Raw genomic sequence first — 26,531 nt, 5'->3', positions numbered from 1 at the left:
TTGGAAAATGCACTTATTTACTTTTTTGGTAAGAGTGTTTTGGTAAGAGAAGGCTATGGCCAGTGGCAGGTTAGCTTAGCTATGCATAAAGACCGTAAACAAGGTGAAACAGCTAGCCCGGCTGTCCAAAGTTAAATAACATGGTGCGTATCAGCACCTCTAAATCTCACTCAACAAAAACAAATCGAGTTGTGGTTTTATGGGAGGTGATGTGCCTTTGGACAGAGGCAGGCTAACTGTTACCCCTGATTATAGTGTTTATGCTAGGCTAACCTAACCAGCTCAGGCTGTAGTTTCATAATTAGTGTACACACACACACAAGAGTGTTACCGATCTTCTCATCTTACTCTATTTTCCCAAAACGTCAACTATTACTTTAAATTGATATTCTAAAATGATATCGATGGCCGCTCACAATAAATTCTGCACTTTGCGATATGATTATAATGACAAGATGCTGCTTTTGATATTGCTATTTCCCTCTTCATGGCATTCAGAGAAATTGAAGGACCAGCCTTACTGTATGTGACAATGTGCCTTGGATTTATTCTTCTCTTCCTCTCTGTGCTTTTATATCTGGTCTTGTTGTTTAAAACAGGCTCTCTCACCAATTCACGGGACCCACTCTTGCAGGAAGAGCATGGACCAAACACACACTCTCAAAGGACAACCATACATGTTCAAACACTCCACACAAACACACATCATGTCTGTGTTTAAAAATACTCCACTAACATTTGAAGTTTAAAGACATGTTAAGATGTTCTCAAAGATATTTATCCATATTGCACATTTATGCATTTGAGACTAATTACAAAGTACTTGTAAGAAATGTATGATATGTAAGGTGAAAACCAAAATATGATTAACTTGAGGAACCTTTTTTGAATTGAAAGACCAGCCTCCTTTGAGCTTCTTAAAGTTTTGTTCATTGGGCTACATAAAAGTTTATTTTTGGAAGAGGACATACTGTAGGCTGGTATTGATAACCAGCTGTCCTGTTTGGGTGAGTTGTACTTTCCTATGGCTTACCATAGCAGTTTGGGAGTGTGAATCTTGTACAACAATCTATTGTTGATTGAATATATTTGTAATTTTCTCTATTTACTTTGAGTATGTAGTTTTGGATTTTTTGTTTTTCCTGAAGACTTGCATAATGATGTGATGGTATGTGCTAGTGGGACTCTACCTTTGTAATAATAAAACATTAACACATGTTGAGTTAAGAAAAGGATTCTGAATGTTGTGTAACCTCTTTGGGAAAATAAAAGTTTATTTCTTAATTCTCTTAACGTGTTTGTAGTAGCAGCTTGTATGAGATGTCATCACCAGGGGCCAACAAAGAAAAATAAAGTAGAACATTTGGCAACCGAAGGCTATAGAAAAAAGGATGCAGACATTATCACAGAGGAAAAGCTTATGACATGCCCTACGAAAAACTACAATTATATCACAAGTAAACCTCTGCATTTATCTAGCTTTTTTTGTTTCTTTCCAACAACCCTGGTGTATACTCATGGATTCAAGTCGACTGTTTACTGTTTACTGTTTACTGGACTGTGTCCAGGTGCTTTTGGTTCCCCCACCACACCCACGGGTATACATTTGACAGGATCTGGTTAAGCCTCTGAAAAAGCTTTGAGGATGATCAGACTCAGTGGTGCGTTTTATCTGTTGTACATTGTCCATCAAATAAGGCATAATAGATAACAAGACTAAGATCCACATTCTAAAGTTTCTGAGTAAAAAGACATGGAAGACTGCAGGGTGTCAAGTCGACGGGAGTGCAAAACAACATGGAAAAAGTTTAAAGAATATATAAAAATGTTAATTTATCAATATTTCATTACAAAATGAATTGTATTCAGTAGTGTTAGGGAAATAATTGTCATAGACTCCTAGATATGACGTGCATGACCAACCCTGACGTCTGTGATCTCCTTTAAGGAGAAAGGCTGCTTCAGCCATAATGTTGTTGTTCCCATTCTATGACCGGGCAACCCTAGGTCACAGATGGTTTATTGTTGTGGGTACACTGGGACACTTCCTATGTGTTTGTGGACTCCAAGGTGTGAAATCTTCGAGGCCATAAGTGTCAGGCGCAAGTGACTCAGTGTTCCCAACTGTTTAGGCTATCTTCTCAAATATGTTGTTTACTCTCTGCGAAACCAGTTAAATGGGCTAACGAGAGAGAGGCGCTCCAGAATTGACGAGGCAACTCAAGTCAGAACCTCTGGCTCTTGGACTTGTGATGTGAATCTTCCGGCCGAAGCTCCTAAATAAACTATCAGTGTTTGACATCAAAGCTCCTGCTTTCCCGTGTCTCCTTCCTGAGTCGGTGACTCCCACTGCATTGCTACACAGAAGTTTCCCCCACAAGTAGCGTTGAAAAAAATAACTTAAATGTTTTGAATAATTGTGTAAACTGGAGTTTACTAGCACTGAGGGATTATAAATACTGGAGAAAAATACATCTCGCTCAACTGAAATCTCAATTAAGTGAAAATGTTCTAATCCTATTGCAAAAATGTCATCAAGCTAAAACAAGGCTGCTTTTGTCCTGCAAAGTAGAAACATTGGGGGTTAAAGGTCCCATGTCATGCTTTTCTGGTTAAACCCGTCCCCTTGTGTGTTATGTAGCTTTTTATGCATGTAAATGGTCTGCAGAGTCACAAACCCTCAAAATACACCCTGTAGCGAGTAAAACTCTAACACAGAAAATACCTGTCAATGCTGATTTCTCTTTTTCCTTTACTTCTTGGGTATAGTGACGTATTTCGGGTATAGTGATGCAACGTAACGTCCGCAGAGCCGTTACGTTTGGACCAATCCGGGGACTTCCTCACACACACACACACACACACACACACACACACACACACACACACACACACACACACACACACACACACACACACACACTCGGCGGGACGTTGCGAGGCTCTCTGCTGCGAGGAGCGGAACACTGTGAGCTGGCTCACTGGTGTGGGGTCGGCGAGACAGCTGAGCGAGACACCGCGGAACTCAGCGTGGGCACACACACAAACTCCCAGCCAGGCTGCGTGTGTGCGTGCGTGCGTGCGTGTGTGTGTGTGTGTGTGTGTGTGTGTGTGTGTGTGTGTGTGTGTGTGTGTGTGTGTGTGTGTGTGTGTGTGTGTGTGTGTGTGTGTGTGTGTGTGTGTGTCCAGGATCAGTTCCGCGGTGTCTCGCTGTCTCGCAGATTGACACTGGGCTCACAGAGAGGGGGGGGCAGGAGCTCCAACAAGCCGTTTAGGACAGAGAGTGAATACACATAATACTGTATACAGTCAGAGATGCTGTTTGAGAAACCAATGTGAGTTTGGAAAATTGCACAATATACATTTATTTTAGTATACCTCAACAATTGAATTATGATCAGTAGAAATGGCATGACATGGGATCTTTAAATGTAATATTGAAACAGCACAGACTTTGTGAAATAAATATGGTGCTGAAAGAACAAAACGTTCCTGAGGAATGGAAGTAAAGTACTAGTGATATCTCAAGATCAGTGCACATTTACAATATTACAAGTAACACTAAGTTAGTGTACACATAAATGGACAAACATCTCAAATATAATTACAGATAGGCCTACAATGACGTTTGAACAGCATTTTTACTGTTGTAGTTAGCATAGTTATTACTATTGCAGGTCATTTTAACTACTGCCAGTGTACTTCCACTTGAAACTGTATTGAAGAAAAATGGTTAAGTTGTATAAATGGAAAAAGTTCCTAACTACGCTTTCTTAACACGTTCTTAAAATGTATACTTAAATGCAGTGATTGAGTACTTTCCAGCCCAGTTTGAGTCTGATTAAATGAGCCTCGTTACATGAACCCACCTGAGTTTGTTTCTCTGGTGGCAGCCTTGTGATTGCAGCAGTGGTCACAAGCTGCGTGTGGCCCGCGCAGGGGACGCGGGACTGCGCCTATTCCACCTGGTCCAATCACGTACGAGGACGCTCACATCACCGCCGTCTGCCGGAGAGTGTGTCCGACTCCGCACTGTATGTGCTGCAGCTCGGCCAGGACACCAGCTCCAGTGCACCTGACCGGCTGATAACCTGAAACAACACAGATTTTCTCCTCTGAAAAGTATCGACCACTAACTTCAACGGTGTCGGAGCGCCATACGTGTCCCGGCGAGCCCTCGCATCCCCCGGTAAGTCCAGCAGGACGGTACCGCCGCATCATGCTGTGTGTGTGGATGGAAATATGTAACGACCTGCTACAACTGTGCTGTGGAAAGTCATTGTAGGGGGAGAGTGGAGTCTGCAGGCTTATTATTTAGCAAAGAAAAGCAGAGAGATGTAACCTTCCTGCTACTGTTTATATCTGCCTTTAAGGTGACAACAGAAGGTGTCCTGCAATGCAGTTAGGTCCACAATTACATAATGAAGATTTGTTGTAGTTTGAGGACTGAATCTGTTGCTCTGCTGTGTGTTGGTAACGTAAGCACAAACAAAACACTGGCTTGTTGTCCAGTGTTGTAACTATTTGATTCAAGAACCTGATCACATACAATTTAACCGGATGGCTCAACATTTCGATTAGCCTATAACACAATGAATAAGGAATATTGTACCTACACAGCCATCTTATTCATGTGACCATATTGTCATCTAAAGGATTAATACGCATAGTAGCCTTAAAAGGAGGCTATTGGAAGTTATTATTGTCTTACAAAACGTGAAACAGCATGTTTTTTTCACAATATGTAAATACAGCCACACTTTATTTTAAAGATACTGTTGTTGTCGCTAAAGTATTAGGATGTTCATGTTGGGGTAACCATTTCTGGTTTTTGCTTTCAGTTAGTAGTCTCTTTATGCAAAAGATTGAAGCTTATACGGTTTTCTGAATTAGATGTACAACTACTTGCTTCATCCTTTACTATAGTTTTGAGACTGAATACTAATTGTAATGATCAAATATGTGTGCTATATGTTTATACATTAGTACTTTTACCAATACTAAGTATGGACATGTTTTTCCTACAAAATCGTTATTTTCTTCAACAAAGCAGTTTTAGTATTTAAAAAACAAAAGTTCAGATCTGACAGTTTTTGCTAATTTGCTTTAGAAGGATTTTGGTTGCTAGGATAAAACAGAAACCAATATATCTGATGGACTGTATTCATATGTTAGAGTGTGGGCAGTGTTTTAGTGTTGCGGGGGTTGTTGTGGATCCACTAACAGAACTTTCTGTCCCAACCTCAGCCTGTTAGTTCAGCATGTATGGCTTTATAACTCTGCCTCTGTTGGTTTTGTTCTGCACCTCAGACCCTGGGTTCCTTGGCTTTTGTACACTATGCTGAGATGAATTGGAGGGCAATCCATTCAAGTGTTGGGAACAATACCCCGTGGAAAAAAAGGGTTTCTCCCCGGGTCAAGCCAAGCGAGAGGGCGGTGTGTGTGTGTGTGTGTGTCCCCCGGTTGCTGTGGAAGCAGAGCCTAACATGGAAAGCTCAATTCTCTGACGTCATTCCTGAGTAGGAAGATGTTGGGGGACTTGATTTATTCATGTGGGAGCAAGAGAGAGGATGAATAGTTGTTGCCAACTTGGGTCAAGTTGGAGTGGTTTTTATTGCCTGAAAATCTGTCCTAGTTTAAGATGAAAAACGGTTAAAAAAATAAAATCCATAACAAAGGAAGAAAGAAAAGAGGAAGACAATTAAAGTGCCCTCGGTTCCCACCCCTGTGACCACCCATATCTCTCAGCCATGAACTGTCTAATAAATAAAATAAAGCCCAAAATACAACTTAAGTGTCAAAAGTATGTTATGCCTACTGAGACATTGCGCTAAAATACCCATATAAGTCCTCCACAGATATTGTATTTATAAATATTGTTTTAGGGGATTTAGGAACTTGTCTCTCAGTGGCTCCTGTTGTGTTTTCCAAGAGACTGTAATGTGATCCGTATAAATACACTGTAAGTATTGGTATTAAATGATATTCGAATGAAACCTGTTGTGTGTCTCCGGGCCCTTGGGCAAACACTTTTCCTCAGTGCCATGTAAACATGTTTGTATTTCCTTCTCGTTTCCCTGCAGTTGTCACTATGGTGACGTGAACACCTGCTTTATTTGTCACCTTTATTTGTCATTACCACTCTGCTCAGGATCTGTTGCTTGAGCTTTCACTAAATCAAACAGTACGTGTATTATTCTGCTCGAAAGGCTGCGATTAATCTGTAAGTATATGGCAGACGTTGGTGGTACAGTGAGATTTGCCTAAAGCTGATCCTGGCACGAGGCTCCGATTTCTGATGCAACAATTGGAGAGCAGAACCAGAGGTGGTGCAGACGCAGTGGTCTGCTGCAGGCCAGACACTGATCGCCTGCTAACAAAAGAACACACAGACGAAGAGTCAAAGCTCTGTTTTTGATCCGGAGCCATTCAGATGGTGTACTCTGTGTGTCCCATCTCTTCCCTCCTTCTCGTCATTACCTCGCCTGACTGGCTTCCTGTTTCTAATGGTTTACCTTTTCTCTGGGTGTGCCTTTGTATTAGGAGATTCACTGTTTGTTTTGTGATTTGAAGTTTAATTTACTTCTGAAAAGGCTACGTAGTAGTTGTGAGCCTGTGTCAATCAAGTTGGCCATATGGTACGATGACATAAAGTTAAGCAACAACTGAGCATCTTTGTGTTTACCTGATGAGTTGAAGTCAAAATGTTCACTCTGATTTTAGCTCTGTTTTGGTCTCCACCAACTCCTGATGGAAATATCTGTCTCAGCGGGTCAATTCTTCACCTTTTTCACAAGCCTGTTGCTTAATTGTATCTGTTTTCAGTTGTTTGTTACTGCGCAGGTAGTGCAGTCTGTTAAAACACCTTTGAAAAGATATACAAATCTGTTTGTAGTTTATCAGGTGCAGCTAGCCAAAACAAATGCTGTCTCTTACAAATGTCCTGCGATAAAAAGAGAAAGGCGATAAAGATCAGTTCTTGTTGAAACTGTGGTAGAGGGGTGTTGATTTAACTTTTCTATCAGCACTCTTTGTTTGCATTGCCTTATACTGAAAGCTGTTTAATATTAAGTATATCCTTATTGATGAAAACAGGTTGGAGAATATACTAGAAATACCTCGGTATTATGCAGTTGTTCCTAAACCTCAACTGAGTTTATGCTGTTGTAAAATATCCGAATGGCGTCTCATGGTTTGTATCATCATGCAACTGATGATTGTTTCATTATCAGTTAACCTGCATATTATTATATTCAGCGTCATTGAAAATGCTCCCTGTAGTAATTTTAAGGGGTGATTTGTCATGAAATTAAAGATGTATTTTCTTATCCTCATACATACTGAATCATCAGATGTTTACCAATAAAGATGTTTTTTTTTTCCAGTTGTTAAGAGGGTTAACTCAAATTCCTTGTTTGTTTTGGTTTGGAAAAGTCTTACTGGTGGTTATATACTTAGATGAATTCCCTCCTCAGTTACAGGTTAGGTGAAAGCGGTGATTTAACATGTGTTACAGGTGGTATAGTCCTTCATGTTAGTCTTAGCTGAACCCCTCTGAATCCTGGTTAAACAGTCATTGACAGAGCAGCATCGCGTGCTCTGCAAACTAGCAGCTTTAATCTTTGAAATCTGAAAACCTCGTTTCAGACACAGGCTGTTATTACCAGATTTGTGCTAAGCTGGGGGGATATGTTGTGTTGGGGGCAACTGCATCACACAGTCTTTACAAAATCCCTCCTTCCCTGTCTCTGCAGGTGTTTGTGAAGCACGGGGGGGCAGAGTGATGGGACTGCAGTAACAACACAGTTTGAGGGGTTTAATATTTGTCAATATGAATCTCCTTTGGATTCTCCAGGCAGTTTTTGAGCATGGGAGAAGTGTCTTTTTTATTATACTGTGCTATACGAGCTGACGTAAGCTATAATATGACAGTGTTGGCAATCCTTGTGTTTTGGCAATGTTCAGCTTTTAATTCCAATATATCCTATATGAATTATTCTTGGTGTCAACAGAAAGTACCCTCGTACAGACTTCTAATAGAAAATACAAGTTAGACATCCTTTCTGCCTCAGCAGTCTGCAGAATAACGCTTTCTTTCCCTCTCTTTGTTAAAAATATTACAAAAGAAAAGGTTATCTATGTGATAGACACACCTTTTGAATACATTCTTGCACAGAAGGACTGCAGATACTGTCCCCCAATTGTTTATATTAAAACATATCGGGAAGAGATCTGTTAAAGTCGAGTATGAAAAGTAGGAATGATTACATCAAGAAAAAAAACCTTCCCAATGTTCATATGGCATCCTGACTATTTGTTCAAGAATGACATCTTATTATTCTCTTACCAGTTTAAACTAATTGTAATATACTTTTTAATTTTAGAGCGTCATCATCCCTAGAAGCTCAGTTAGTAGATGGTACAGCAACATGCAACTCGTTTTTATGACACATTAAACAGGACTTAAAGTGAAGCAGCAGAACACAATGCCATAATTAGTTGACAGGATCATTAATCAGAACTTAAAGTGCCCAAAATAGCCAAAGCTTGTCTTCCCTGAATGTACTACGTAAGCCAGAAACCCACATTATTGTCAAGAACTCATGGCTATTACCAATTAGAAAAGATTCACTGTTGACTAATCTCCCTACAATAAATCATAACTGCATAGTAACTTTTTTATATCACTTGGAGGGAAAATGTGACACATTGATTCTTCTGGAATTGTTGCTCAATTACAATCACTAAATAATTAGTTTATAATCAAGCTGTCTATGAGACTTTATGAATTAAAAAGACTGTGCTGTCACGTCCAGCTGACAGCTTCCCACTCTCACTGAATGGGACTTTGATGCAGAGAGATGGAGGGTGATTGCGGTCTATTTATAGTAACCTTTGTGAATTGTGTGCCAATTTTGAGTCCAGGCAGAGGAACATCGGGGACCATTTCTAGGTGGTTTTACAGTCATTGTCAACCTGATGATCGAGCAGGCCTTGATTGTTTTTAAAAGGAGAAAAAGCTTTAAAACTTAAAAAAGATGCTGTTTGCAGGAGAGGTCATTTCACAGAGCACTTCTCTATTTCCAGCCTCTTACAATTAGAAACGTTGTATAACTAGATTCTGTAAAATTGGTATATTCAATTATCATTGACCAACAAAACAAAGGTTAAGTTGTTTTGGAAAGATCCATGTTAGACAATACTGAAGGTTAAGTTCCACATGGCATGGGGTGCTAAGTTGTACCTTGGCCTCATTAGGAATGTATGCTTTACTCTAGACAAATAAACCCTTGTAATAATCCCCTTAACACCAGTGTGCAGATTTGAGGGTGAAGAAACTGTACGGTTTTGTTCGAGCCATGCTAATCCTCTCTGAAGAGACCACTGTATCATTGTTTTGAGGTTGTTAAACCTGTACTTATAACAAATAGGTCAGCCCTCTTAATTCAAGATTTAACCTGAGTCATTCTGAAACATTATTTGTACCACTTTACAATAAGACTACCCTTATTAAGGGTTTACGAATAGTTTGTAATTCATTTATTAATTAAGTTGTGAACACTAAATCATTAATAAGCTTTTACAAGACATGAGGGCAACTGTGACCGGTTGCTTGCCAAATAGTGAGCCCACATTTATCTGTACTGCTAAGCCTTATATTGGCTACTTAGCTTACTTCATCTTCTTCATCAGCCAGCATCCTTGGTATCTGTTGTTAACTGGGTTGATTCTCCCCCCATCCATCTTGATGTTTCTTGGCATCTCTTATGACCATCTATGAATGAGTTACTAACATTTATAATTGGTAAAAGGGAGCCTTATTGTAAAGTGTGAAACACATACCATCTATTGATGAGTCACTAACATTTATAACTACTGAAAGGGTGCGTTGTTTTTAAGTTTAATACACATGTCAATGTATGAATGAGTTATAACATTCACGCTGACCTAATACACATTTTTCACATGAAATGCAAAGTAAGATGCAACAGAACCAAGCAAAACATTTTATTCACACATGAAGAAAATCAGGACTCAAAATAATGACTATTTTAGTATGACTGATACACATATTTAAACATAAAAGCTTTTCTCAGACATAAATGAAAGACTTGGTAAGAGATAATGTCACTCAGACTGGAAAGGCTTTGTGTATATCCTTGAACAAGCATCCAAGCAGTCCATCGGGGTGAGCAGAGCCAAGCCAAGATGACCATTCAAGAACCTTGAGGTGTTCCTCCAACAAACTCTCTGTACGGTTTCCTCTCAGTCTACGGACATGTCCTTTGACAGTCGACCAAGCTCTTTATATATGTCGGATATGACTGCCGTCTGGGGGTTCACAAACCACCTGCTGTGGTTTATGGTGTAGTGGTTGTACCGCATGTTACACAGCACTCTCCTATATGGCCTCCACTCATCTCTAATAATTCTACTTCCTGACTTAACATGCCGTCTAATCAGAGGGACAAGCTGGCATCTTGATCGTTTCTCCACTAGTTTCAACACTAGTCTCCACCTTTTGTCTTTAACTCCCATCATTCCAAAGACCCATTTATTCCTTCTCCAGGTATGTCCAAAGCATCCACGTGCAACTAACAACAAATACATCTTAACATCATCTTAGTTAACAACAAAATGCACACAAATTACTATGGATGCTCCGATCGCCAATTTTGGGTCCGATCGCCGGAATCAGTATCGGCCGATACCGATCGCCGATCCGATCGAGTGGGCGGGGCCTATGGGGATCTTCCATTTAAAGTGATGTTTAAAACTCAGTTAATAGGGCTCATTCACTGGCGCTTCCACAAACAACAACCAACATAATTATTACATTCAATTGAAGTACATTATTCAAGTTTACATTAACTTTGGATAATAACACGGGAGAAATTAGCGGAAGCCTCTCTCTCTCTCTCTCTCTCTCTCTCTCTCTCTCTCTCTCTCTCTCTCTCTCTCTCTCTCTCTCTCTCTCTCTCTCTCCTGACAGCCTGTCAGTATCATCTCATGCAGCTCACTGATCCAGTAATGAGTGACCCGACAGTGAAGAATAAATCTGCATTTTTAGAGAGCACCGATCGATCGGCAGAGAGTGAGTATCGGCCGATATCGATCGGTGGCCGATCGATCCGAGCATCCCTACAAGTTACAGTAAAAATTGTTTTGCACATCATGTTTCAAAATGCCATACTTGTTTATTAGGTGCATTGTATAACATCATTTAAGGATAATTATACAGTATTGGTCCATATTGATTTTTTTTCTGTATTCGCTTGTATAAGAAAACCCAGTCTGTAACTGCCGAACATAGGAACTGGGCACAGTACCTTCTCCCAGACACAAATACTCGAATAAAATAGTGTACTTTATCAGCATTGGTATTACCAATGCTTACTATTTATTTGATACCAATTTGGTAATACAAAGAACAAGGGTTGGGTTCGTTCTTCAGATATGACGTTAACGTGTTACCTCAATAATGAACTCCAGCTCAACCAACCATATTGTAATATCTAAGTAATCATCTTGAAATATGACATTATTATTTGTAATATACACACCTTATTGTGAGGTTAATTTCACATACACTACGCTGCTCTGACCTTATGTTACCAACCTCAAACGGAAGCCGTTTATTCTACAATATTATCCCACTTAATGCTTAACACTTCTCTATTAGGTTTGAACTTGGAGGCTACGATTAGCATCGTTAGCACAGATGTAGCTACCACTTGCTTACATGCTAACCCAAGCCTTAACATTCATTAACGTTGGCTGACTCAAAACATAAGCAACACATAAATAAAGTACTCAAATTTCACTTACCGCATTCATGCACAGTCTGTTTTAACCGCAGAGCGAGTCACAATAGTCCGATATAAGCATGAAGAATAGTCCACAAGGCACCAGCACAACAAACACGGCCAAGTTCAAGTTATGTTTCCCGGATGAGCTGAGCAGGCAGAGCCCCTGTAGCATCACGGAGCTGCTAGCAGAGCAGAAAGCTAACAGCAGCAGAAAAAACTTAAAAACAACGCACCCTTTCAGTAGTTATAAATGTTAGTGACTCATCAATGGATGGTATGTGTTTCACACTTTACAATAAGGCTCCCTTTTACCAATTATAAATGTTAGTAACTCATTCATAGATGGTCATAATAGATGCCAAGAAACATCAAGATGGAAGAGGGGAGAATCAACTCAGTGAACAACAGATACCAAGGATGCTGGCTGATGAAGAAGACGAAGTAAGCTAGTGCCAATATAAGGCTTAGTCATCTTGCCAAATAGTGAGCCTGTGTTGATGTATGAAAACTATGTTAGAACTGGTTTATAAATGGTTCTTAATGATTAATAAAGTGTTTACAACCTAATTAATAACCTAATTATAAACCCTTTATTAATCCTTTATAAGGGTAGTCTTATTGTAAAGTGGTACCAAGTTTCTTTTCCTTTTTGGTTCTTTATAATTACTTCTGGCTTTTATAATGGATTGAATGAGGGACGGTTAAGAAAAGAAAGGCCATGGGAGGAGCAGTGCTTTGAACTCTGAAACCTTTTGAACAAAAGTTGAAGGGAGTACGAGGATTATCTGATTTGACAGCTCGGAGACAATGTACTGACATGTTCAGAGACGTCTTTGCTCAACTGGAGTCCAAATCTTTATTACTTTGGACTGAAAGCTTTAGTGTTTTAACTCATTAATCCCTCTAAAGTGATTAGGAGCTAATTTAGTTGTTTGGTGAAGAATATCCAGCTACAGGGTGTCTGCAAGGCATCAAAGCATTCTTGTAAATTAACTTAAATAATTTAAATGTTTTAAATTACATTTTCAAATGTCTCAAATACTCTTTCTTGTCTTAAGCAGTCAGTAATGTTGGTTTTAAAAATGATTCTGTATGTGATTTTAGCAAAAAATGGGAAATTGCAAATGCTCCAAAACCCTGACCTTTTAAAATATGTGGTCTTTAATTGTACTTTATTTTCAATTGATTAATACCTCCTCACATTTTCTGGAGTCCTGGTTGTCTTCTATTATTAATTAATGATTATAATTTATACTACTGCAACACCCTTAAAGAAAATGATATACATTACATGCACTGAGTAAAGAATGTAAAGGCCATATTAACCCTTCTGGTTTTTATTAGGGCTGCTCGATTATGGCAAAAATCATAATATCGATTATTTGGGTCAATAATTGATATCAAGATTATTAAAAACGATTATCCATTTACTTTGAAAATATCAATTTATTTAAAAATAAAATGTGAACAGTATGTTTTTAACAGTTGATTACCCTGCACTTTAAGTATAATTCAACTGAAAAAACAATTAAAAAATAATTTAAATACATAATTGTTTTATTTCGATGATGTTGTTTTCATAATTGTTGCAAGCCAAAATCGTAATTGCGATTAAAATACGATTAATTGAGCAGCCCTAGTTTTTATTGATAACTTTAATACTTTGGCGGTGTGACGATGAAATTATATTATTTGTCGTAAAAAAGTATTTAGATTTACCTGCAGAAAACCTGAAGTAGCATAAAACCTGTTTTTGAGTCAGTTTTATTTATTTTACCCTTGAACACCATAATAATAATAATTCATTTATTTTATATAGGCGCCTTTCAAGGCTCTCAAGGTCGCCGTACAAACACATAAAAAACAAGATACACAATACATAACACCAGCATAAGAGACATAAACAAGACCAAGACAACCATGTTGCTCCCTGCATTATAAATATTTCACCATAAGCCATAAAGCTACCCTGGTGAGGTTCCTCCGTGTCGGCAGCATTGAGAGGCCTCAGGACAGCAGCAGTTAAGTTAGAAGAGAGGTTACTTCATTCATGTGGGCATGAATAATTTACCCTGTCAGGTTCTGCCAGAGTTCAGACAGAAAAATACAGACATCACGGTGCCAAGCGCTCAATCTTTGAAAGTATTTGATAAATCCAGGATTTTCTGAATAATAGACTCCTTGTCCGCAGTGTTTCCAAATTAGACTTATTTTTTCTGCTGTGTTTTATCAGGGTATTGTGGTGCACAGCCAGTGGCACGAGGTGATAAATGGCCTTAAGTTCAGCTGATATTTCATATTTTGTTTGTAACGTTGGCACATTTGTCCAGAAAACAGCACTGTTCAAAAAGCCATTCAACATAGAAGCAACATACACTTAATCTGAGTTTGGTACATCTTGTTCGAGCAAAAGGCTGGAAGGTTAATGAGATTTATGTAACAGACCAGATTTATATGGCTTGAACACATTAGCACAGTCTGTCACCTTCTGCTACATCTGAACGATAAACCGCAGTCCCTCTGCTGTTGCCAAGAACCGCTGTACTGTCAACGGTTGTCTGTTTACTGCACGCTCCTTAAAGGTGTCATTTAATATCCTCTGTGTGTGAAAAGAGCATTTTTGCCAACACAGCCCTTTTGTCTTTGGTATCTGGGCATTTGTCGCCAGGGAAGTGTGTGTGTGTTTTGAGGCTGAGACTATGCTCAACGCTCATTCTATTGTGAGTCCTTTCATTGTAAACAAGGCATGGCAATCAGAGAGATAAGCCAGAGCTGTGAACAGGGTCCCAAATGGACATTTAGTACTTTTTATTGAGGAAGGCCCACAATTCTAGCTAGTGCTAAGATACACCGATAATGTATTTGTTTATAATATTTGAAAATGTAGTTGTACTTTAATCCGTGAGTTTTTTTTGTGTGTAGAACCCTTTATTATTACATTACATGTTACATACAGTAGCTGTCAGACATTTGGGGTTAAGTATCATGCCCCCAAGGACACTTTCACACTTCTGGGATCTGTGGGAACGAATGGATTTCAGCCTTTCAGACCATTTTCATGCACAAAAATGTATATAAACACACTACAGGAAAGGGGAAACCCCGTTCCCCACAATAGGGCCTGCAGGGGCTGGGAATCGTAACTTCCAATTGTAAGGCGTACATTTGGATGTACATGCAAAGTTTCCCTTTGGGTGCCATAAAACCCTTTACTTTTGAAGGGGTGAAGCAGGAAAGGTACAAACAGCAAGTTTATATATCTCTAGGATTGCGATTGTTGAAGGGAAAGCTCACAATCAAATCCCAATGTTATGTAATTATAATGATTTATTCCTGCTTGAACCTGTGCATAACGCTTCCTTAATCTCCTGATACAACTCTAAATGTGTTCAACTCATCTATCAACAAACAGGACTAATGGTCTATAGACATGCTAGCAGCTCTAAAATAAGTGTAGAGTACTAATATAACTCACCAAAGTCCCATTACTGACTCCCCCCTCAACACCGTTTGGACAAGACGAGATCAACGTGGTTGAAGGATAAAAAACAAACAGGTCCGACAGCGACATCCCACTGAGCCGTACGCACAACATCGCTCTGCTAACGAGCGTTCCCATGGTAATGATGATGAAGCAGGAACGGCCAAATTCCTTTTGAGCCCACCTCTTTGCCCCCACGGTGTCAGTGAAAGACCCCGGCCCTGCAGGGTGTTCACTGACCCTCAGGAAATTGAACTAGAAGTTAGCAACAGGGGATTATTATAGCACCGGTGGCGCCTTGACCTTCAGCATTACACATTTGTGAGTGAGAGCGGATTTTATTTGTTTTGGACTTAGTGGCCCCCTGGATCCTTGTTGACAATTACCTCTGGTTAAAATCCTTTTTCAGTTTTGCAGAAAAGGGTTTTTTATAGAACAAGGAAAGAAAAACAATCCGGCAGGCAGTCGGAGGTCCGTCTACATAGTTTTTCTTTTATAAAGACAGTTGAAAAATGAAAGTATTAGACCAAAAAGGCACACATTCTCTTTAGACCCCAACAGGATGGATGAACTCCATTCCTCCTAAATATATTCTCTCATTTAGGGCTTTTAGACACCTCTGTTTACAGAATTGTATAATCGGAAATTATAATGAGGATTTTGGATAAGCAAAAGCTTTACCAATTTTATTGTTACTTTTGAATGTTTTACTTAATTGTGGCAGGAACCGTATGTATCCTTGGCTGGGAAATGTAGTTTATCTAGACGGAACAAGCCATTCAAAAACGTAATGATGAATCGATCACTAGGCAAAATCAGTATATAAATCAACAATGAAAATAATGGTTAGTTGCAGTTCTGACACACACACACACACAAGACCATGGCAAGTTAATGGGACCTGCACACAATAAGTCTGAATAAAAGGTTGACCTGGGTGGGGTCTCCTCTCACATTTGTCTTGCTATTCATTGGCAGACTACTGCTGTAGGAGCCCATTTATACATCTATGATAACTTTGACCTGCTGTGTTCCCTGTCTAAGAGTATTGTCAGTGGGTGGGTTTACCTGTCACTAATGGAGACTGATGGGGAATGCCTCGGGGTTAACAACAGGTGGACCTATAGATGAAGCCCACAGTCTGTCTGTGTTCACTCACGGCAGCAGGTGGATGTGAGGAATCTGGACACCGACTGCTTTTCTCCCCCTCAGGGCTGTTCTGTATAGTGTTACTGACAGGTGTGTTTCCTCAGTGGATCGTTTTAGGCAACGGATGTCGGTTCACAGCCTCGTTAGCTGTTTGAAATATAGTTAAAAGGAATGTTAAATGCCACAAATCAATTACTGTCAGTGTTGAATTCTTTAGACAGGCGGGAGTAATGTGCCTGAGAACATTGACTCGGTGCTGTTTTCTGTTTTACTGAACCGTTACAGTGCAGACAGAAAGATTGCAGGCTTTCTCAAAGTGGGTTCAGTTAAAGAATTGGTTTGACACTTTCTTGCTGATAGAGAAGTATTACTAGCTTAGCTTAAACATCTGCATTCTTCCATCAACAAATATTTATATTTTGTAAAAAAAAAGAAGACATAAACCCATAATGTAGTGCTGAACATGCATAATTAAAAAAAAAAGGGCTTACAAAACAAAACCCGGTTGAAAACCACAACCGCAAATTATTACTTTCAACGTCAAGGCAGCGCCTAACAGGTCCCTGTATGTTCTTTCCTTGCACAATAACATCCCATAGCGGTGTGTAGCGGTAACGGTTTTAAGGGCAGTTAGTCCAGTTTTTGATGTGAAATGACTAGCAGTCTAGCCTTTTCAATGGTATATTGTTGCTGCCATTGTGACATGTTTAAATGCTTGGATGGTTATGGTTAGCTTAGCAAACAATAAAGCCTATAAGAAGGCTGCTAGCTTTGCTCTTTCTGAGTAAAATAACACCATCCTGCACCCCAGAGTTTGAAACTCAATAGTTCTTGACTCACAATGGTTATTTTACCATCTTCTTAGGACTATCTCAAGTCATGGCTTCCATTTATTTAATAATGTATTGCTAGATAAAATATTATTGGATATAATATTATTAACTGTAGCATAATTTTTGAGCGTAGGCTTACAGACATGAGTGTTATAAAACTATTCCTTTTAAAGCAGCCGACATGAACAGATTGGCAACAGAAAAGGCTTGTTTGTGTTTACTCCATGTAGCCACATTTTTAGCACAGAAGGAGATGACTCGGTGTGAGGTCAGATGTTCTCACATACTTATGAATTAGACATGAGTGACGGTGTGGTCGAGCTCTGAGGACGGGCGGAGCAACATGAGGCCATTTGTGACGTCTGCCTCATTAATTAATCATCATGGGTCTCATGTTGAAAAAGCTGTTAACTTATGGGAGGTTACCACTAAGATGTTACTAAGTTGTTTTTTTAGAAACTAGCCAGAAACTAGCCATGTATGCAGGGTTTGATATGATGTATTATATTATTATTATTATTATTATTACTGTTATCTGATTGAATCGCAAAGATATAAATTGCCTTAATGCCCTGTTATGGTGCACCCACCCACGTCTCTAATTAATGTCCTGTTTTTGTCAGAAGCTCATTTCTTTGTTTGCGACTTGTAGAGTATCAGATCACTGCAGCCTGGTGGCAGTGAGTGATGTGTTGTCCTGAAACACAACCAGTTTCTCTCCAATTGAGAGCTGCAGTGCCACCGCTGATTTGACAAAGAGACGGAGAGGTTGAAGACTGGTTATGTTTTCCCATACTCATTTACCCGCACCATTAATAACCACTTATGTTCTAAATATATTATACCCTGTTGTTTTTTATACTTTTTACTATTTGTTTATGTTATTGTTTCTATCAACCAATATATGTTGGTAATTATTTTAAGACTCAAATATTGTAGAGAAATATTTTATTGATTGTTTAATCAAGAAATAAAATAATTGCTCATTAATTTGAGATTAATTTACACAAAAGCTGAAATATTTGATTCCATCAAATCACTTAATTTGTCCAACCAGACTCGTAAATCCACCAATATTAAATTGAATTTCAAATAAGACTAAAAATCAGCAACATCTTGCAAACGAGAATCTAGAACTGAGGAAAGTTTGTCATTTATGCTTAACATAAACCATCAATTACATTACATGTTACTTGTTAGATGCTTTTATCCAAAGTGACTTACTTTCAGTACTGTGACATTCATTACATTACATTGCATTTAGCTGACGCTTTTATCCAAAGCGACTTACAATAAGTACATTCGACCAGGAAGACACAACCTTGAAGAAAACAGAATCATAAAGTACATCAGGTTTCATAGAGCCAAACATTTCAAGTGCTACTCAACTGGCTTTAGATAAGCCAGTACTGGCTAGTACTAGTATATAAGTGCTCCGTTAGCAGTTATTGTTAGTAATTCTATCGCTCGAGGTGGAGTCGAAAGAGATGAGTTTTCAGTCTGCGTCGGAAGGTGTGTAAGCTTTCTGCTGTCCTGATGTCAGTGGGGAGCTCATTCCACCATTTTGGAGTTAGGATAGCAAACCCACGTGTTTTTGCTGATGGGAACTTGGGTCCCCCTCGCAGCGATGGGTGCAGCGAGTCGTTTGGATGATGCAGAGCATAGTGCACGCGCTGGGGTATTAGGGCTGTGCATCTTCACTGGTCTCACGATTCGATTCGATTACGATTATCCTGTCTTCGATTCAATTCGATATCCCGATGCATCCCGATGCATCACGATGCATCACGATTCATACCAATGCGTTGCATCCTCAATTTCTATTTCACTGCACATGGCTTATTTTTCATCAATGCATACATGCAGTAAATACATATGAACTCTCTTTTTATTATTTAGAAAGTGCTTCAGAAATCAATAACATAAATGTCTTGACATTAATTTATAAACCAAAATAAATCAATTGTATAGGTCTAGCCTCCCTATATCTGTGTGTGAAGTTGTTCCATCCTCAAAAACAAAAAAATAATGCTTCTGCAGTCTAGCTTCAGCTTCTAGCAACAGTCTTCTGTTAAAAAAAGGACACTGAATGTCCTGAATGTGGCATCACACACAGGACATGAGTCTGAACACAGCAGACAACAGGAGTATTTACAATAGCATATAGGGCCTACAAACAAAAATACTGCATGTGGGTGTCGCTTTGGATAAAAGCGACAGCTAAATGCAATGTAATGTAATGTAATGGGTGCACACTTACATTCTCTGTCTTACTGTTACATAAATCCCATGAATGTATGAGATTAAATTAGCTTCATTATATCTCAGTGATTAAGTGAATAATAAAGTTTCTATCGGGTCACTAACAGCCTGTCACTCATTATTTTCAGGGAGGGGGCGGGGTTTGGAGGAACGGAGAGGAGACGGTGAGCACGGAAGCTTTTTTTCCTCCTGCCTTCACAAACTGTTACACACGTAATATATCGTCTGAAAATTGCTAGAGGACATTCATACTTTGCAATCCAAGACTTAATTAAATCCACCAAAAACCTGCACATGATTGTAACGCGATTATTTTTGAAAAACATAAATCCCTGTGACACGGAGTGATTCAGAGCGGGTCCTTCTGCTGTTGGTTCTGGACTGGTATTCTTCTGTTGGTGGATAAAGCAGACTGCTCCGTGTTTGGTGTTGCTGTGCCGCTGTCACGTCTGTTCCCTGATCTCTGCGTCACTGACCGATTTGATATTAAAGTGACAGGAAAAAAAAACGTTATAGTAAAGCCGCGGCCGGAAAATCAGGAAGCAACGTTACTACGCTATAACCGATTATCTTCCGTCACTGCATCGATACCGAATCGTCCACGTCCGCATCGCAATGCATCGTAGAAACGATTATTTTTCAACACCCCAATGGGGTATACAGTTTAACCATGTCCTGGATATAGGAAGGGCCAGATCCATTCGGAGCATGGTATGCAAGTACCAGTGTCTTGAAGTGGATCCTAGCAGTTTACCGGAAGCCAGTGAAGGGAGCGGAGGAGCGGAGTGGTGTGGGAAAATTTAGGAAGGTTGAAGACCAGACGAGCCGCTGCATTCTGGATGAGCTGCAGAGGTCGGATGGCACATGCAGGTAGACCAGCCAGGAGGGAGTTGCAGTAGGTCTAGGCGTGACGGTGACGAGAGCCTGGACCAGAACCTGCGTGGCTTTCTGGGTCACCTGGGGACGTATCTTCCTGATGTTGTAAAGCGTGTATCTGCAGCATCGGGTTGTAGCAGCGATGTTTGCAGTGAAGGACAGGTTGTTATCTAGGATCACACCCAGATTCCTTGCAGTCTGAGTCGGGGAAACAACAGAGGTGCCGATGTTGATTGTCAGGTCAAGAGTGGGACAATCTTTTCCCGGAAGAAAAAGGAGTTCAGTCTTGTCAAGGTTGAGCTTGAGATGATGAGCGGACATCCACTGAGAGATGTCAGCTAGACAAGCAGAGATGCGTGCGACGACCTGGGTCTCTGAGCGGGGAAAGGACAGAATTAATTGGGTGTCGTCAGCGTAGCAGTGGTATGAAAAACCATGCGGGCTAATGACTGTTCCGAGCGAGTTTGTGTACAGGGAGAAGAGGAGGGGACCAAGAACAGAGCCCTGAGGGACCCCTGTAGTCAATTGACAAGGGTCGGACTCGGACCCTCTCCAAGTTACCCTGTAGGTACGGTCTTTGAGGTATGAGGTGAGGAGGGAAAGTGCAGAGCCTGAAACTCCAAGTGCTTGGAGAGTGTGAAGGAGGATCTGATGGTTCACCGTGTCGAATGCAGCAGACAGGTCCAACAGGATGATGACAGAGGAGAGGGATGCTGCTTTGGCAGTGTGCAGTTCCTCAGTGACAGCAAGGAGGGCAGTTTCTGTGGAGTGACCTGCCTTGAAACCAGACTGGTGCGGATCCAGAAGGTTGTTCTGATGGAGATAACAGGAGAGTTGTTTAAAGACAGCGCGTTCAAGTGTTTTAGACAGGAACGGGAGTAGAGAGACAGGCCTGTAGTTTATAACATCAGACGGGTTGAGAGTGGGTTTCTTTAGGAGAGGGTTTACTCTTGCCTCCTTGAGACTGTTTGGAAAGTGACCAGAAGTTAGAGAAGTGTTGATGAAATGGGTGAGAAACGGTAGAATATCAGGAGCGATAGTCTGAAGGAGGTTTGAAGGGATAGGGTCCAGAGGACAGGTGGTAGGGCGGGCAGAGGTAATGAGAGAAAGAACCTCACTTGGAGAGAGAGGGGACAAGGAGGTTAGGGTATGGGTGGAAGGGAGGGTCTGGTGACCCAGTGGTGAGTAAAGGTGAGTCAGAAAAAGAAGAGCGAATATCATCAACCTTTTTTTTCAAAGTGGTTAACAAAGTTGCTTGACAGAAGTGAGGAGGGGGGAGGTGCTTTGGGGGGGTCCAAGAGGGTGGAGAAGATGGAAAATAGTTTTTTGGGATTGGAATAGGAAGATTGGATCGTATCTTGAAAGAAAGTGCTTTTTGCCTGAGAGATCGAAGCAGAGAAAGAGGAGAGGAGAGCCTGATGGTTAGGAGGTCGTCACGGTGTTTGGATTTCCACCGTTTCCGCTCTGCTGCCCGAAGGACGGTTCTATTAGCACGCAGTGCGTCATTTAGCCAGGGAGCAGGAGGGGACTGACGAGCCTGCCGAGATGTGAGAGGACAGAGAGAGTCCAGAGAGGATGAGAGAGTAGAGAGGAGAGTTTCCGCAGCAGAGTTTGGAGGCAGGAGTTGGAACGAGTCAGAGGAAGGGAGGGCTGAGAGCACCGATGAGGCAAAGGTAGAGGGGGAGAGGGGAACGAAGGTTACGGCGGACAGGTGCAGGATGAGAAGAGATTAGTTTGTTATGTTTGGAAAGGGGTAGAGAGAATGAAATGAAGAAGTGATCGGATGTGTGGAGCGGGTTTACACAGAGGTTAGAAGTAGTGCAGTTCCTTGAGAATATGAGATCAAGGACATTGCCAGCTTTATGAGTTGGTGGGGACGGAGACAGTGAGAAAGCAAAGGCGGTTAACAGAGATGTTAGTTCGTCTATCTTCCCTGTCTGGAGGTTGAAGTCTCCGAGAAGTACAGCGGGAGGACCAGTTTCAGGGATGTGTGAGAGGAGATTATCTAATTCCTCCAAGAAGTCCCCCAAGGCGCCTGGTGGACGGTAGAGAACAACAATGCTTAATTTTATAGGATGGGTTACTGTGACGGCATGGAATTCAAAGGTGGAAGGAGTGAAGTTAGGTAGCTTGAAGAGGGAAAAGCTCCATTTGGGAGAGAGCAGGAGACCAGTGCCACCTCCCTCTGCCAGTGGGTCTGGGTGTATGGGAGAAGGAATATGCTGTGGAGAGAGCTGCTGGGGTGGATGTGTTGGATGGAGTAATCCAGGTCTCAGTGAGAGCAAGGAAATCCAGGGTCTGCAGGGAGGCGTAGCCATAGATGAAGTCAGCCTTAGGAACAGCTGACTGGCAGTTCCACAGGCCGCCTGAAACTAGATGTTGGATCTCAGTGGAGCATGGAGCATGTGGGATAGACGAGAGCAGGCCGGTTATAGCGATTAGGAGATACACGGGCCAGTGATAACATTCAGTACTGTGGACAATCCCCACAGGAGCAATTTGGGGTGAAGTGTCTTGCCCAGGGACGACATGCTGACTGCAGTGGGACTCGAACTTGCTACCCCCTGATTCGAAGTCCAGCACTCAACCCACTTAGCCACAGCCACCCCCTAAATCTGGTATGACAATGAAACTGGTATCACTGCATGATGCTTCTTTCTAGACCATGAGTTAGTCTTCTTGTTAAAGTACTGTGTTCAAGTGAATTTATAGTCCTAGGAAAAAGGATGTTTACAAATTTAAGCTTTGCTATCCAGCAGAGTTTGCTGCTGGTCTACATCATGACTTCAGTGGCTGTGGGTGGTTTTGTGTTCTTTTCGAGGGTAACCTTGCAAAGCAATCTGACAAACATTACTCAATCTCCTTCTGGTGCATTGTGTTGTTTTGTTAAAGGTGACGGGCTCTTCACTATGGCAACAGATTATGCTGATCTGAATTACATAAGAGACTGACAATTGTTTTTCATACAAATACAGTCATTCTGATTCCTCAGATTTACATCAGGAAATCTATCTGCTTGACTTTTAGTCTTTGTTGCTTTTCACTCGATTGAAGTTTGTGGAATTTATTGAAATAAAATGTCACAAAAGATCAGATCAGGCAGTTTTACTTCAACTTATTTATTCATTTGAAAATGCATTTCTTACCTCAAAGCCATGAATGTCCACCTGATGCATGACCAGAGTAACCTCTGTATTGTTAATCGATAACATTATTAAATGAGACTATTGTTCTGACCCGCAACAACTTGTTTAGTTTCTTTCCCGCTACATGAGAACTTCTTAAAAATGATACCAAACAGTGTAACAGAAGCTAAGCTGTGGGTGTAATGTCTCCGATCATTACACACCCCAGAGCATCACTTCAAAGCCCTTCAAAAATGGAATAAAATAGGATTTGCCATTTCCCTCATTGCCAGCCCCTTTCGCTGGGTACCCCTTCCCTTTTGATCTGTCGCACCCCTTAATTTCCCCCTTATTTCAGATTGTCCTTGACAACATGCATGACTACCTTTGTATAATCCTGTCCTATGTTCTTTTTGTTGCTCTCATAGCTCCATGGCCATCGCCAGCCCTTTCCCCCTGGGAGGTAACCTTCAAAGGCTCTGCTCAGCACGCTGGATGACCAGCTGAGTGATGGAGATGGACTGAATCAAAGGACGAGCTCCCTTCATTGAGACCAGATGAAGGGACACCTTCAGACTTCCTGCAGTGAGGGGACAGACCCTGCAGCAGTTTGATGTTCGTCATTGACGCACCTAAAAGAAAATAATTTTTAAGAAGAGACGCTACTGACCAGATACATATTTAGTTTTTGTACTGTCAGCATGAGCTCATGTGCTGACTTTTTCTCCCTGCGATGCTTGTTATGAGTTGTCCATCCACAACCAATGAGCCAGAGAGCTGCTGCAGCGAGGGAAGCAGCTGCCCCACCTCCTCCATCACCACCTCTGACCCCTCCTCTATGTCCGGACACACTAACACCACCCTACCTTCCCTCAGCGACGACCCTGACACCTCTAAACATGAATCTCCCACTCCTCCTCCCCGGCCACCCCCACCTCCAGGGGCACCTCCGCCCCCTCCTCCACCACCAACGACCACCACCCACAACGCCAGGAAGAAGCGGCGCGTCCGCAGCTTCTTCTGGAAGCCGATACCGGAGGAGAAGGTCCGCGGGAAGCCCAACATCTGGACCATGTCGGTGCGGCAGCAGCAGTACCAGATCGATGTTCGCTCGGTGGAGGAGCTCTTCGGGCAGCAGGAAGAGGCGATGGCGGGTGTACGGGGGGCCACGCTGGCTGCTGGAGCCTCAACCGGGGTCTCCAGGTCCCGTTCCTTCAAGGAGAGCAGCAAGGACGAGGTGAGTGGTGGAGATACATGAAAAAACTGAGACTTCATGTGAGGGTCAGATTGAGAATGCTTACAAAGTGATTATACATCAATCCTCTTAAAAATGGCCAACATCTAGGAAATAATTCCCCGGATTTACCTTTAGAACAATCAGATTGTTAAATAACATTATTATGAAAAGAGCCCATATTTAGATTGTTTTGCAGTGACTGCAGCTGGTCCAAGATGTGTTACTGAACACTCTTTTGGAAGTTTAGTCTATTAAATGTCAAAATTCTTATCACAAGCTTTAAGAGCCCAAGGTGGTAAACTTAAGCTTAAATGACTTGTTTTTTCCAAAACTCAAAGATATGCAATTTATAGTGAGATTAATATGATTGAACCAGAACATATTTGGCATTTTTTTTGTAATAAATTACAAAAATAAGTGGTTGTATGTCAGTATTGTTGCTGATCATCTTTGGTAATGTTGAAGTAAATATCATTTACATTTATTGACCGATCTTTCTGCATCCCACCTGTACTCATCATCTTTTATTCAGAGGAAGTGACTTATTTAAAAGCTCTACTTAGGTCATGAATGTTCACACTGTACAGTCACCTGTGCAAGCCATTGTTAATGAAGGAGGTGTGAACCCCGTGTGGCCCGGTGGAATTTCACCGTCCCATAGGGTGATAATGTGTTGGCGGGGGGGGGCTGTAGTCTAGGTAACAACACAAGCAACAACAACCAGGAGTAGTAAGAAAAGGGAGGGATGTGTGTGTTTTATTGTGTTTCACCCAAACTACAGCACATCACTCACAGTGTCTTTTATTTGTTTTCAGATTAGCATCCTTGACTCCAAAAGAGGGATGAATGTGGGCATTTTCCTGAAGCAGTTCAAGAGGTAAGTCTCTCTGCTGCTTCTCTACCTGAGGGAAGAGCTGCTTATGTAAAGCTCAGGGGAGTTTGTTCATGTACAGTATGGGACAAAACATGATATTTCTTAGTCAGCCTTCAGAACAGCTTTGATGCTTAGTGTTATATACTCTCCAAGTCTCTATGTTTTTTTAATGATGGTGGTAAAGATTGCTTTAATTGTCATTTCCGGCAGGTTAGTTGATGACCATAGCGAACAGTTCAGGTGCAGTTGCTGGGTTGTGCCAATATGATGGGATGAAATTACTTTGTTCACTTTGGAGAGAGGTAACGCATCGATGAGAGTAATGTACTCCAGAAGTCTGACTGTTAAGAGCCAGAACATGATCCTGCAGGCTTTGTCAATCACTTGTCCTCACTTTATTCATGATATCATTTTACCTGGAGAAGGTCTGAGTACCCAAATGTTGTTATGAAAGTGAGGTTACAGATTGCAAGCAATGAAATATCCCCTTGCTCATCCCTCCCTTCATAAGTGTGTGAGAGAACCAAGGCCTAAAAGTAATAATAATAATTAATAATTCCTTATATTTATTATAGCGCTTTTCCAGATGCTCATTAAAAGTAATGTAGAAACACAACAGGATGCCTCTAGAGCCAGAGCTTTGTTTCAACTTTCTGTGGAATCTCAGATTGCTGGCTCCCTATGTAGTGTAGATATGAAGGGCTGATGTTACAGTCTTTAAAATCAGATTACAAGGCCACAACAGTGAAGCATAGATAGCACAGAGTGTCAGGGAGGAGGTAGGGTGGTGAATTTATGTTGGTACTTTCAGTGTTTTCTCGCTGGCTAACGATCACTTAGGAAAACACATATTGATCCTATGGTAATTTGAGAAAAGAACAAGA

At 41.0% G+C, this 26,531-nt stretch overlaps 1 protein-coding gene across 1 annotated transcript in view; it reads left to right on the top strand.

Annotated features, from left to right (window-relative positions):
• The first annotated feature begins 3,949 nt into the window (after window positions 1-3,949).
• The window catches only part of fhdc1 (FH2 domain containing 1), a 35,885-nt gene continuing 13,303 nt past the window's right edge, over window positions 3,950-26,531 (top strand). Inside the window, exons 1-3 of the mRNA XM_034084884.2 lie at window positions 3,950-4,189; window positions 23,965-24,773; window positions 25,589-25,650. Of these exons, the coding sequence (XP_033940775.1) occupies window positions 24,270-24,773; window positions 25,589-25,650 (566 nt within the window). The 5' untranslated portion in view covers window positions 3,950-4,189; window positions 23,965-24,269. The remainder of the gene's footprint in view (window positions 4,190-23,964; window positions 24,774-25,588; window positions 25,651-26,531) is intronic.

This window comes from Pseudochaenichthys georgianus, chromosome 1, assembly GCF_902827115.2.
Source record: "Pseudochaenichthys georgianus chromosome 1, fPseGeo1.2, whole genome shotgun sequence".
Lineage (NCBI taxonomy): Eukaryota > Metazoa > Chordata > Actinopteri > Perciformes > Channichthyidae > Pseudochaenichthys > Pseudochaenichthys georgianus.
Note: the sequence above shows the minus strand (reverse complement) of the source record. Positions and strands in the feature narration are given on the sequence as shown.